This window comes from Homarus americanus, unplaced genomic scaffold, assembly GCF_018991925.1.
Source record: "Homarus americanus isolate GMGI-L3 unplaced genomic scaffold, GMGI_Hamer_2.0 scaffold59495, whole genome shotgun sequence".
In the NCBI taxonomy this organism is placed as follows: Eukaryota; Metazoa; Arthropoda; class Malacostraca; order Decapoda; family Nephropidae; genus Homarus; species Homarus americanus.
Window position 1 is genome coordinate 500134 of NW_024732415.1, and position 12496 is coordinate 512629.

At 44.9% G+C, this 12496-nt stretch overlaps 1 protein-coding gene across 3 annotated transcripts in view; it reads left to right on the forward strand.

Annotated features, from left to right (window-relative positions):
- The window catches only part of LOC121868526 (transmembrane protease serine 9-like), a 39660-nt gene that overhangs the window by 22565 nt on the left and 4599 nt on the right, over positions 1-12496 (forward strand). For all 3 annotated transcript variants that reach the window (XM_042369209.1, XM_042369210.1, XM_042369211.1), the window contains exons 3-7: positions 9164-9229; positions 10226-10301; positions 10557-10738; positions 11474-11661; positions 11890-12029. In XM_042369209.1, coding sequence (XP_042225143.1) covers positions 9164-9229; positions 10226-10301; positions 10557-10738; positions 11474-11661; positions 11890-12029 — 652 coding nt within the window. The remainder of the gene's footprint in view (positions 1-9163; positions 9230-10225; positions 10302-10556; positions 10739-11473; positions 11662-11889; positions 12030-12496) is intronic.

Genomic DNA, 12496 nt, shown 5'->3' on the forward strand with positions numbered 1-12496 from the left:
TCGGGGAAGGGGTCGGGAGGGTTGGTGTGGGAGAGGTCGGTGGGGGAGGCGAGTCATAGTGAAAATGATAAGTTCGATCACTGCTGTCTGTCTGTCTGTCTGTCTGTCTGTCTGTCCAGGAGACTGATGAGGTCAAGGAGACGAGCTCTTCTCTCTCTCTCTCTCTCTCTCTCTCCTCCTCCTTCCTCCTCCTCCTCCAAGACACAGCAGGGAGTCTTCTCCTCTGGGGGCGAGGAGGAGAGAGGAGAGAAGGAGAAGGAGAGAAGAAGAGGAGAGAGAGAGAGAGAGAGGAGAGAGAGAGAATATGACCAGGATGTTTGTGTTTGTGTGTGTGTGTGTGTGTGTGTGTGTGTGTGTGTGTGTGTGTGTGTGTGTGTGTGTGTGTGTGTGTGTGTGTGTGTAAGAGGTCAGGTCAGGTGTCACTAAACACAGGTGGTTCTCATTAAGTCTCACTAACCTGAAACACCTGTTCAAAACCTTCCTCGTTCTGACTGCTGTATAAAAGGTATCACAACACACACACACACACACACACACACACATACACACACACACACACAAACGCAAACGCAGACATCAGCAACATTCTAAACATACTTGTACTCTCTCTCTCTCTCTCTCTCCACACACAAGACCAGAACAGTATGGACACCAGTAACAAGATACAGAAACATCCGGTGTTCTTACCATTAGTTCCCATGAGACTCCTAACACAAGGTCATCCACAACGGCTCCTAAATTCCTAACCTAACCGTACCTGACCTAACCTAACCAAACCTAACCTAAGAAAATTATGTTATGTTTGGTTAGATTAAGTTCAACTGGATCCTCTCTGGTGTGCCAAATAGTTTATCATCGTAGCCCCTATAACTAATGTTGTTGACGGTACCACGACCCTAAACGTAATGAGTGAATCGGCCTTGTGTAAGCGGAGGTTGTATATTAATTTGTACACAAGCCATTCTTTACATACTCAGGGCTCTGGCAAAAATAGATTCACAGACAGATCCGGGTTTCTGTCCACATTTTAAACAGTATTCCTTTTTTTGTATCAGCTTTTCTTAAAAACAAACAAGGAAAAACAAAAGCTAATCGTCTAAGTTGTGTGCGCATGTTTTTGTTTACGTGTACAAAAAATCACCATAGCAACCAGGAGGCCATTTTGAACGCGTTGACTCGTGTAAACATAAACATATGTCGGTGTTTTGGTGTAAGGTATACACACACACACCAGCCCTGGCGGCAGACTTGTGAAGGTTTTTGGCATAATTTATTAGACACGACAGGAACGCCAGACATTAATGTACTCAGAGGACAAAATTATCTCAATATTTCGAATATTTAATCAATTTACCTCGAAATAATCCACAGGTGAGACTCTTAACTTAACAGGAATAATTTGTAACTTAATTCAGGTACAGTCTTGAACCGCGAACCCCGAGAGAGAGAGAGAGAGAGATTCAGACTCGTGAATCCGAAGCATCAGTGTCAATTACTTCGGGTTCACGAATCTGAATCTCAAGGTTCGTGGTACAACATGACAGACAACAGGACTTTTTGTAGGTCACTGTACTTGTATATATTCCCTGTATCAGAACCTGTAACTTTTTCATGGACAATACACACACACACACACACACACACACACACACACACACACACACACACACACACACACACACACACACACACACACACACACACACACACACACACACACACATGACTTTCCACAAGTTTCCCCTCAAAGATCAAGACAGGTCTGCGCACACCCCAGTACCGAGAGTGGACATTAACTTTCACCACCAGCTGCTAGGGTCACTACATTACTATTACTATTACTATTACTATTAACATCACTATTACTATTACATCTCCTCACTGACAGACCAACACAAGGACATGACTTACTCTTTATACATACATAGAATGAATTATTTTCCTTCAATTTAACAAATTCTCAATGAAAAGACAGACACACAAACACACACAAACACCCACACCCACACAGTCACCAACACACACACACACACACACACACACAAACACCCACACCCACACAGTCACCAACACACACGCTAGTACCATATGTAAACAGAGTCAACCCGCCCCTCACCCTCCCCCTCATGGGTTAAGCAAACAAGAAAACACACAAGCAAACAAATTGGAGCACAGAGCAAACAAACATGTGTTTTATCATACAACTTGACGCTTGGCTGGTGTGTAGGTATTAACTGTGGGTTGGGTTGGGTTGGGTTGGTTTGTATGTGGTCGATGCTAGACTTGTGGGTAGCTGGTAACGTTGGATTTGGTTAGGTTAGGTTAGGTTAGGTTAAACTGACGTAAGGTTTGACGTACGACTCTGAGTTTAGCATCAGGATGGCGGCCAAGCTTGACGTATACGACTGGTAGATCTATATATGAGTAAATATGGCGTCCTCGTGTACAGGATGCTGTCAACACGATCCTTACATCAAGGGCACCTACCTCCCTCTCTCTCCGTCCTCCCTCCCTCCCTATCCGTAGTTCCTTCCCTCCCTCCTTTCATTCCCTATCTCCCTACCCATTTCCTATTCTTCCTTCCTCACTCCTCTCCCCCTCTTCCTTCCCTCCATCCCTCCCTTCGTCTCTGCACCTCCCAGACTAAACACACACACACACACACACACACACACACGTCATCAAGCCACCAGTTACTTCATAATGACTCACACAATCTCCACACGTGAGTAAATCTATCCACTATTTATACAACATTGAACATAATATTTACTTACTGAAATAGAAAGTAAAATTTATAAGAGAATTAATAGGAAAGAAATAATAATTATTCTCCAGTGATATTATTTTCCCACAACCTTGATTTAGTGGAGGACGAGCCTAAAGAGTAAACTGTTTATAGAGGATACGAGACTAAAGTAATGTTCTATTTGTAAACATAAATCAGTGAGGTTCCAGTAGTCATCGTAGGTGTGTTGTGTGTTGGTTGTGGAAGGTAGTGAGGGTGAGTGATTGGCAAGGTGGAGGGAAGGGGAGGTGAAGGGAAGGTGTGTGGAGGGAAGGGGGGTGAAGGGAAGGTGTGTGGAGGGAGGAGGGTTAGAGAGGGTGTGTGGAAGGAAGGGAAGTGAAGGGATGGCTTGTGGAGGGAAGGGAGGTGAAGGAAGGTGTGGAGGTAAGGGAGGTGAAGGGAAGGTGTGTGGAGGGAAGGGGAGTGAAGGGAAGGTGTGTGGAGGAGGGGAAGGAGAGGTGTGTGGAGGGAAGTGAAGGGATGGTTTGTGGAGGGAAGGGAGGTGAAGGGAAGGTGTGTGGAGGGAAGGGAGGTGAAGGGAAGGTGTGTGGAGGGAAGGGAGGTGAAGGGAAGGTGTGTGGAGGGAAGGGAGGTGAAGGGAAGGTGTGTGGAGGGAAGGGGAGGTGAAGGGAAGGTGTGTGGAGGGAAGGAAGTGACAGGGAGGATCAGGGAGGGTCAGGGAGGGGTAGGGAGTGAAGGGAGGAGCACGGAAAAAGTCGCCATATTCGGTCAACAGGTAAACTAACATCTGTGCCTCCCAAGCTACTTTAGGACAATCCCTCCCTCCCTCCTTCCCTCCCTCCCTCCCTCACCCTGACTTTCTCCACCCTCACTTAACCCACCGTAATTCTTCCTCCCTCATCTTAACTTCGTCGTCATTCTCCCTCGCTCTTCACCACACACCTTCGCCAACACTCCCTCACCCTCCCATACTCCCTCATTCTTATCCATACTCCTTCACCTTCCATACTCCCTCACCTCCCCACCCCTTCTCCCCCACACTCCCTCAACCTCCCCCACATCCTCTCCCCCCATAACATCACCCCCATCACCCTATCACCCCTCACCCCTCACCATTCCTCCCCCCTCACCCATGACTCACTCACATCTCTACCTGCTGACGAAGACCACAGGTGCCTCCCTCAGTAGTAGACGGAGGAGGGAGGTAACCAGATGGTCTTCGGGGAGTAGATCTCTTTAAATGGAATCGTTGACCATTTAAAGAGACACACAGAGAAAGACATACTGACTCATAATCGTGTTTAGTATGACGCATAATAGGGTGGAGTATGATGTTGGAGGAGTAGCGAGGGAGTGGAGGAGTGTGGAGGCGACGTTGGAGTGTGGATTAGAAGTGTAAAGATGAGACTTGAGTGTGGTGGTGAAGTGTGGTGGTGGAGTGTGGTGGTGGAGTGTAGTTACAGGTTTAAACTCTCGTGTAAAAGGTGTGTGTTTACAGGCTGGTGTTTGAAGCTTGTCTATAAGAAACTTGTAATGTTTATCAACAATATGAGTCAAGACATGATTACCACACTGTGACCCCTGATGCACCAACCACCATCACTACCACCACCACCACCACTACCACCACCACCACTACTACCACCATCACCACTATCATTACCACCACCACTACCACTATCACCACCACCACCATTACTTTCCACCTGATTTAACTAATAGAAATCGCCACCATCACCAAGTGTCTTATTACTGAAGATATCATTAATTAAATCCTATTAAAATACCTAAAGACACTAGGAACTCATAGACCTATTGGTAACACCTGTAATTAACCCCCATAATGACAGGTATGAAGAGGAGCAGTTGTAGGTAGGCAGTTATGTGCGTTACCAATACCTGTGTTAAGGGCGAATTTCGTTAACCAGTTACCGTATAGGACTGGCACTACAACATGGCCGCTATATTTGTAACGTAGAGTGAGTTAGGTGCGTTACCCATGTCACTTAGTTGAGGAAAATCGCAGCAGGTCAATGAGTTATTGATGTTCTCCGGTCATGTGCCAAGGACGTCACTCATCACTTTAGTTTCATTCACAGAGTGGAGTGGTTCAGTGTTCATGAGGGGCTCATCTACTTGAGGTCGAGTACCAGACCTTGACCGTATTTATATATTGAGATTAAGGTCGAGTATATAACCTTGACCGAATTTACATATATATATATTACAACGAAGGTCGAGCAGGAGAAATTGACTGAATTTATATATATACATTGAGTTAAAATTATGTATCTTTGTGGTTTTAATATCAAGAAAATTTTTATTATTATTTATGAGTCGAATTGTAGTTTTAAATTAGTTGTTACCTAAGTTATGAATTTTCGTAGGACCCAACACAATGCCCTGAGGAACTCCACTTGTAAAGGAAAAGGCCGTATACGCATCTGCACTACATAGTATCCTAACTTAACCAAACGTCAGGGTTCACTCCACGCTTATATGAGGGTGTAGTGTTGACGCCTCGTTGTCCACCACTATTAACATCAACACCACTACCAACACGACTAACACCACTACTACCACCACCATTACTACCCCAATAACAACACTACAACCACCACTACAAGTTTACATAACAAGAACCATAAACAAGTCTTTGGTAGTGGTAAGTCAATCGCATAACCCAATCACTCACAACTCTTTGAATATCTTTATAATGTATTGGGTTTCAAGTCATTTCCTCATAGATCCTAGTTGGGTTATTGTCACGACGAATTGACCTGAAAAAAGGGGTAACAACTGTATAACTATGACCCTTGCTTGGCTCAACACCTGATGTCTTAATTAACTCACAGGTGAAGGTGGGAATGGTTGTAAAAGTTGTATGGAAATTTCATCGTCTGTTTCAGTATATCAGTAAATGGCTCTTAATTGGGGTCAAAGTAAGGGTGTTTAGATCTGTTAGACCACGAACCTGTTGGGGTGACCTCTAACTTGCCTCGGACCTGTTGGGGTGACCTCTAACTTGCCTCGGACCTGTTGGGGTGACCTCTAACTTGCCTCGGACCTGTTGGGATGACCTCTAACCTGCCATGGGCCTGTTGAGAGGACCTCTAACCTACCATGGGCCTGTTAAGATGATCCTAGAGAGAGTGAGGGACAGAGAGGGTGGGTGACACAGGGGGTGAGAGAGACAGAGGGTGAGGGACACATGGGGTGAGAGACAGGGGTGAGGAGTGAGGGACACGAGGTGAGAGACACGGAGGGCAAAGAAGGAAAATTGTGTACTTACAGAAAACGGAGGTAGATGGAAGGTTAACTCAACAAGAAGTCACCGAAAGCGAAACCCGATGTAATAAAGTAAAAAATAAGGCAACAATGAAGAATAAAACCCTTATAAACAACCAGAGAAACAAAAAAAAACAAGGAAATTAATTAAAAAACTAAATAAAAAACAAAACAACAAAACAACAAACATAATACAAACAAGACGAACAATGCAAGAATAACAAAAACAAACAAGAGACAGAAAAGAAGCAATAACTCCTTCAGTTCCAGCATAATAAACAAATAAAAGACGATAAAAAAGAAAAAAAACAAAGGAATGCTAATAATAAAGAAACAGGGTTAGGAATGGAAGGGGTGACTCACCTAAGTGCAGCGGCGAGAACAGAAGCGACACGAAGACTACCTCGACTCGTTTTTTCTCAGTCTGCTTCTGTGTTTGCTCAGCCTCCTTCCTGGCTTCCCTTACAGTCTGTCACAGCCAGAAGGAGGCGATAGGAACAGTTCCATCATAATCTAGGTTAAGTGCGCCATCTTTAGGACAGTGTCGACGTTCTTTTGTCTATTGTGATGTTCTTTTGTTTACGACTGAGGGCTATACAGTGGATACACATAGGCTGATGGTACACATGCACAGGTGGGACACATACACAGGTGGTACACATAGACTAACGGTACACATAATGGTGGTACACATAGATTGACGGTACACATACACTGATGGTGACGGATAATGTTTATTTACAATAGCAGCGTCTCCTGTCTCTGTAAATATTCTCTCCCTCTCTCTCTCTCTACTTAAATTTATTCCCTCCCTACTTCCTCCCTTCCCCTTCCCCTTCCCATTTCCTTTCCCTTCCCCCTACTTCCCTCCTATCTATTCTCACTCCCTCTCGTTCCTACATCCCCTCTCTTCATTCGCCCTCTCTCTACTCTCCCCCTCGTCTTCCCCCTCCTATTCATTTTCCCTCACCCTCCTCCTCTTCTTCCCTCAGTCCCACCTCGTCCTTTCCCTCACTTTCCCTTCTCTCTATTTTTCCTCACTCTCCCTCTCATTCTTCCTCCTCCCTCAGTCTTCCTCTAGCCCTCTCCCTACCTCCCTCCCTCCGCCACGTTGAACCAGGAAGACGACTCGTGTTTGGTCTCACAACATTGGCGCAGCGTTCACTAACCACGGCCTCGATCCCCGTGCAACTCAACATACGTCAAATTCTTCTCCTCCTAAATGATGATGTAACACGCTAACCTAAACCTAACCTAAACCTAACTATTTTCCTCGCGTCAGTTCCTTAAGAGATGTAAGTTAGTATGTAACACTCGCGCCAAAAAAAGTATTTATACGGTAGGGTCTCGTTGAATTACCTATATGAACACTGTGTCTCCTGTTGTCTCTGTAGGGTTGTCAAAATTCTTCCTCCGTTGTGTCATATTGTCTCATACAAACTCTTAGAGATACTTTTTGGAGGTGTGAAAGTACTTATATCAGGTTATATTGAAAATTTGTAGTGTATGGAGGCACTTAAATAAATTCACTACACTTCATTGGTTAAATTCTTCTCAGGTTTGGTGGATAAAAATGTATTCATAACTAATTAATGTAAAGTGTTATATATTAAGTAGTTTCTTCAGGTCACGTAACAACCCGTCTATTGTATGAGTCTTAGAGAGAGTGGGGAAAATGGCACCAAAATTTCACCAAGATGCTTTAACTAATGAATGCCTTTTGTTCACCTAAGAGGAAAATTCTTACGTTGAAATATTCGTGATTGCGGAGCTTGGGTCGTCACCAATCACTAACGCCTGGCAAATCACCAATCCATATTGTCTGTAGATGAGTCACCAGTCATTCTATTCTTCTGGCGGCTCCTCAGTGAATAACAAAAGCTGATGGTAGATCCTCAGACAGCAACAGGTGGTGGCTTCCCAGACGACTTTGTTTATGGTCTTGGTATGAACTTTTATATACCGCATGAAGGGGATAAAAGGTCATGTTTACATTTGTATTCATCGACGTTTTCATCCACAGCCTCATCACTGTGTTGTGGTGGGGGTGGAGGGACGATAGGCACGGTGGAGGGACGATAGGCACGGTGGGGGTGGAGGGACGATAGGCACGGTGGGGGGTGGAGGACGATAGGCACGGTGGGGTGGAGGGACGATAGGCACGGTGGAGGTGGAGGGACGATAGGCACGGTGGGGGTGGAGAAAGGTGATAGGCACGGTGGGGGGGTTAGGAAGAGACATTATGGAGGCGTGTATTGCATAGTAGCCTCGATAGTCACTCTGGAAAGGCGATTTGTTTAGAAACTTTTGATATACCTCTGTAATGTCCTGCCTATTATGTGTGTGTGTGTGTGTGTGTGTGTGTGTGTGTGTGTGTCTGTGTCTGTTCTTACCTACACAGAAAAAAGAGATGAACTTAACGTGTCAACCAAACGATACAGCTGCTTCCTCCCTCTCCCCTCTCCTCTCCTATCCCTCTCCTCTCCTCTCCCCCTCACTTGGTTATTGTTCTAGCGTCTGACGAGTACAAGTTCTTCTCCCCACTAGAGGCCACTGACCTCCCTAACCTCCCCGCAACCTCTTTCTTTGTTACCAAGCTTCCCACACTGCTGGGTAACCAAGTATCTGCTGAAGACTAGTTACTATACATACACACATACAGTATATATACGTACACACTTACATGTTATATATACGTACACACTTACACAAACTAACATGTACACAATATAAGTCAATATGGGATGTTTTCCTGTTACTTTAGTCACTACACACAGTTATTTATAAAATCACTCTTATACAGTACCCCAGTTAAGTAGTGTTAAGTTACTATTATATACTTACTATAGTTTTAAGTCCGGTTCAATTATTATTATTATTATAATTATTATTAAGTACTATACACTCGCTCCAAAAATTGTCTTCACGATTTTCTGCTAAACAATATGAAACAATAGACGAAGGATTTTGACAACCCCAGAGGGACAACAGGAGTCACAGTGTTCATTCTGAAACTCATCGATCGTCTCCGTAAAGATACTTTTTTGGAGCGAGTGATACATCAGCCTCAGCAGGTGACATAAACACAAAGTATTCTAACGGTAATTATCTGCTCTCTGTTGACAGATAACGGAAGCGAAGGGAACTGAGGTGCGGCCATGGAAGGGGTGGCGCCGCTGGTGGGAACAACATGTAAGTCACTGTTATTGTGGCCATGTTACTGTGGCCCTGTGACTATTACTGTTGCCCTGTGACTGTTGCTATGGCCCTCCGACTGTTAATGTGGCTCTGTGACTGTTGCAATGGCCCTCCGACTGTTAATGTGACACTATGACTGTTGCTATGGCCCTCCGACTGTTAATGTGACACTATGACTGTTGCTATGGCCCTCCGACTGTTAATGTGACACTATGACTGTTGCTATGGCCCTCCGACTGTTAATGTGGCCCTGTGACTGTTGCAATGGCTCCTTGACAGCGACCTTGAGGAGGAAATAACCAGTCATTTAAGTTGTCATGTGTGATGCTGTTGTGATGATGATCTACCCGTGACTCACTCAACCTCACGACACTTTGACACGAAGACCTGACCTGACCTAACCTGACCTGACCTGACCTGATCTGACCTGACTTGAACTAACCAGATTTAACCTATCCTAACCTCACCTCACCTAACCAAACAAAACAACGTATTTACATAATCTACTCTGGTCTTAGTAACAACTTTTTTAATAAATTATAAAATAAAAAAGTCTTAGACAACTCCCCGACACAGCTAAAGCCTTCATGATGCAACACTTTTTCTTAATTCAGTAATTGGGTGTTTCCTGTGAAGATATGAGACTTCTTCATGATACGAGAGAGAGAAGGAGGGGAGGAGGAGGAGGAGGGGAGGGAGGATGGAGGAGAGGAGGAGAGAAGAGGAAGGAAGAGACAAACAGACAGACAGAGAGAGAGAGAGAGAGAGACAGAGAGAGGCAGAGAGAGAGAGAGAGACTTCTTACAGAGTCTCATAAGAAGAACAGGAGTAAGTCTTCAATCACAGGCGCCAGAATTATCGTAGGTTATGTTAGGTCAGGTCAGGTTAGGTTAGGTTAGGTCAGGTCAGGTCAGGTTAGGTCAGGTCAGGTCAGGTCAGGTACTACACTCAGGTATATCTCTCGTAATACTTTATCATTGTCTCGTACAGCCCGGGGAGACCAGCCAGAGACCACGCCCACATGGATCCCACCGCCGCCCATCCCACTCCCGTAACCCTGGCAGAGGTATGTATGACCCCCTTTAGTTTTTCTTACAAACACAAACACGAATTAAAAAAAAATGCCTTGAAAACTTCCTTGAAAGGCATCAGTCTATACAGTAATTGCTCTATGAAAATATAATTAATTCGTTTTGGGTTTTACTAGCTCCTATATCCAGCGTCTGCAGTATTTCATAAAACAGACGCAATTGTTAGTAGTAGCAATAGCAGCAGTAGTAGTAGTAGTAGTAGTAGTAGTACAATGTTGTTACACTCACAGGTGGACGCTCTAAGTTGGTTGGTTCAGTAGAGGCAAGCAACACCATCCACCATGACCTGGCGGATCTCAGCGGCGGCCTCTACAACGACTGGACTAACTGGTCACGCTGCTCCATGCGATGTAAACAAAGACGAAGAAGGTCCTGTCGAGCTCAAGCTGTGTGTGGCACTGCTGTTCTCAAGGTTAGTGTGTGGCACCCAGTGTGATTATGACACCCAGGATCATATGGGACCCTGGAACTTGTTGACAACTGGAGTGGTGTTTAGTATCTAGTGTCTTAAGTGGTGCCGGGATTCATTGTGGCACCCAGGCCCTTGTTGGCACCCAGGCCCTTGTTGGCACTCAGGACTTGTTGGCACCCAGGACTTGTTGGCACTCAGGTTGTTGTTGTTGTTACCCTTAATTATTTATGTTCACGGAAGATTTAATTAATTGACCTCTATCTGTACTAATGACTTTTATAAATACCTTCAATTTTTCGTACGTAAGACCCCTGCCTGACCTACAGTGACCTCATAGCTCTGTAAAGGACCTTATATCACCTGTAGATGTATATAATGACCTTGTCTGTGGGAATCAAATGACATCTGAACTTCTTAACTTGATCTAATGTCGCCGGACCTGATATGACCTGCCCTGAAGTAACCTGTTTTGACATGATCTGCCCTGATGTGACCTGCCTTGACGTGACCTGCCCTTATATAACCTGCCTTGATGTGACCTGCCTAGACGTGACCTACCCTAATGTGACCTGCCCTAATGTGATCCATGCCCTGATGGAACCTTCCTAAACGTATGTAACCTTCCCTGACATAACCTACCTTGACGTAACCTAACCTACTAAGACCTGCCCAGACATCACCCTTCACACTGTAGTAACACGACCTGACTTTAACCCTGCCCTGGGCCGCCTACAGGAAGAACGAAGCTGTACAGGAGGACGGTGTTCTGGGCGGCGTCCCTTCCACATCATCCGGCCGGAGGAATTCTCACGCCAGCCTCCCAGAAACGACATGAGGGTCTTACTCAACTTCAACTCCATGTTCTACACAAGATGGTCCCGTTGGTCCTCCTGCAGTAGGTCTTGTCTCACCCGCCGCTACAGGTTGGTCTTCCATCTTCTTGTTTTGTTGATATGAAGACTTGTCATAATTATATCTGACCTAACCTAACTTATTCCTTACTCAATCAACCAACCACTCAACCACTCACTCAACAAATCAACCAATCAATGAAGCAACTAATCACTCACTCACTCACTCAACCACTCACTCACTCAACCACTCAACCAATCCCCTAGACACATCATCTAAACCTCTACTGCCCTCACCAGGTCCTGCAAGTACCCGCTGTTCTGTGGAGGCAGTGTGGTTCACGAGGAGGCCTACTGTTACATCGAAGGGTCCCTCTGTGAGAAGTGGTACCGTCGCAACAGACAAAATTCACGTAAGCACAAACCAGGAGACAGACATGGTAAGTTACGTTTTAAATTCTTTCTTCTGTGAGTCGTCTTTTTTGTGAGTCATGTGGGATTTTCTTTCTGTGAGTCATCTTCTCTTCTGTGAGTCATCTTTTCTTCTGTGAGTCATGTAGCTATTTCTGTGAGTCAAACAAATGTCCCATGAATCACACAGTTGTCCCATAAATCACACAGTTGTCCCATAAATCACACAGTTGTCCCATGAATCACACAGTTGTCCCATGAATCACACAGTTGTCCCATAAATCACACAGTTGTCCCATGAATCACACAGTTGTCCCATGAATCACACAGTTGTCCCATAAATCACACAGTTGTCCCATAAATCACACAGTTGTCCCATGAATCACACAGTTGTCCCATAAATCACACAGTTGTCCCATAAATCACACAGTTGTCCCATAAATCACACAGTTGTCCCATAAATCACACAGTTGTCCCATAAATCACACAGTTGTCC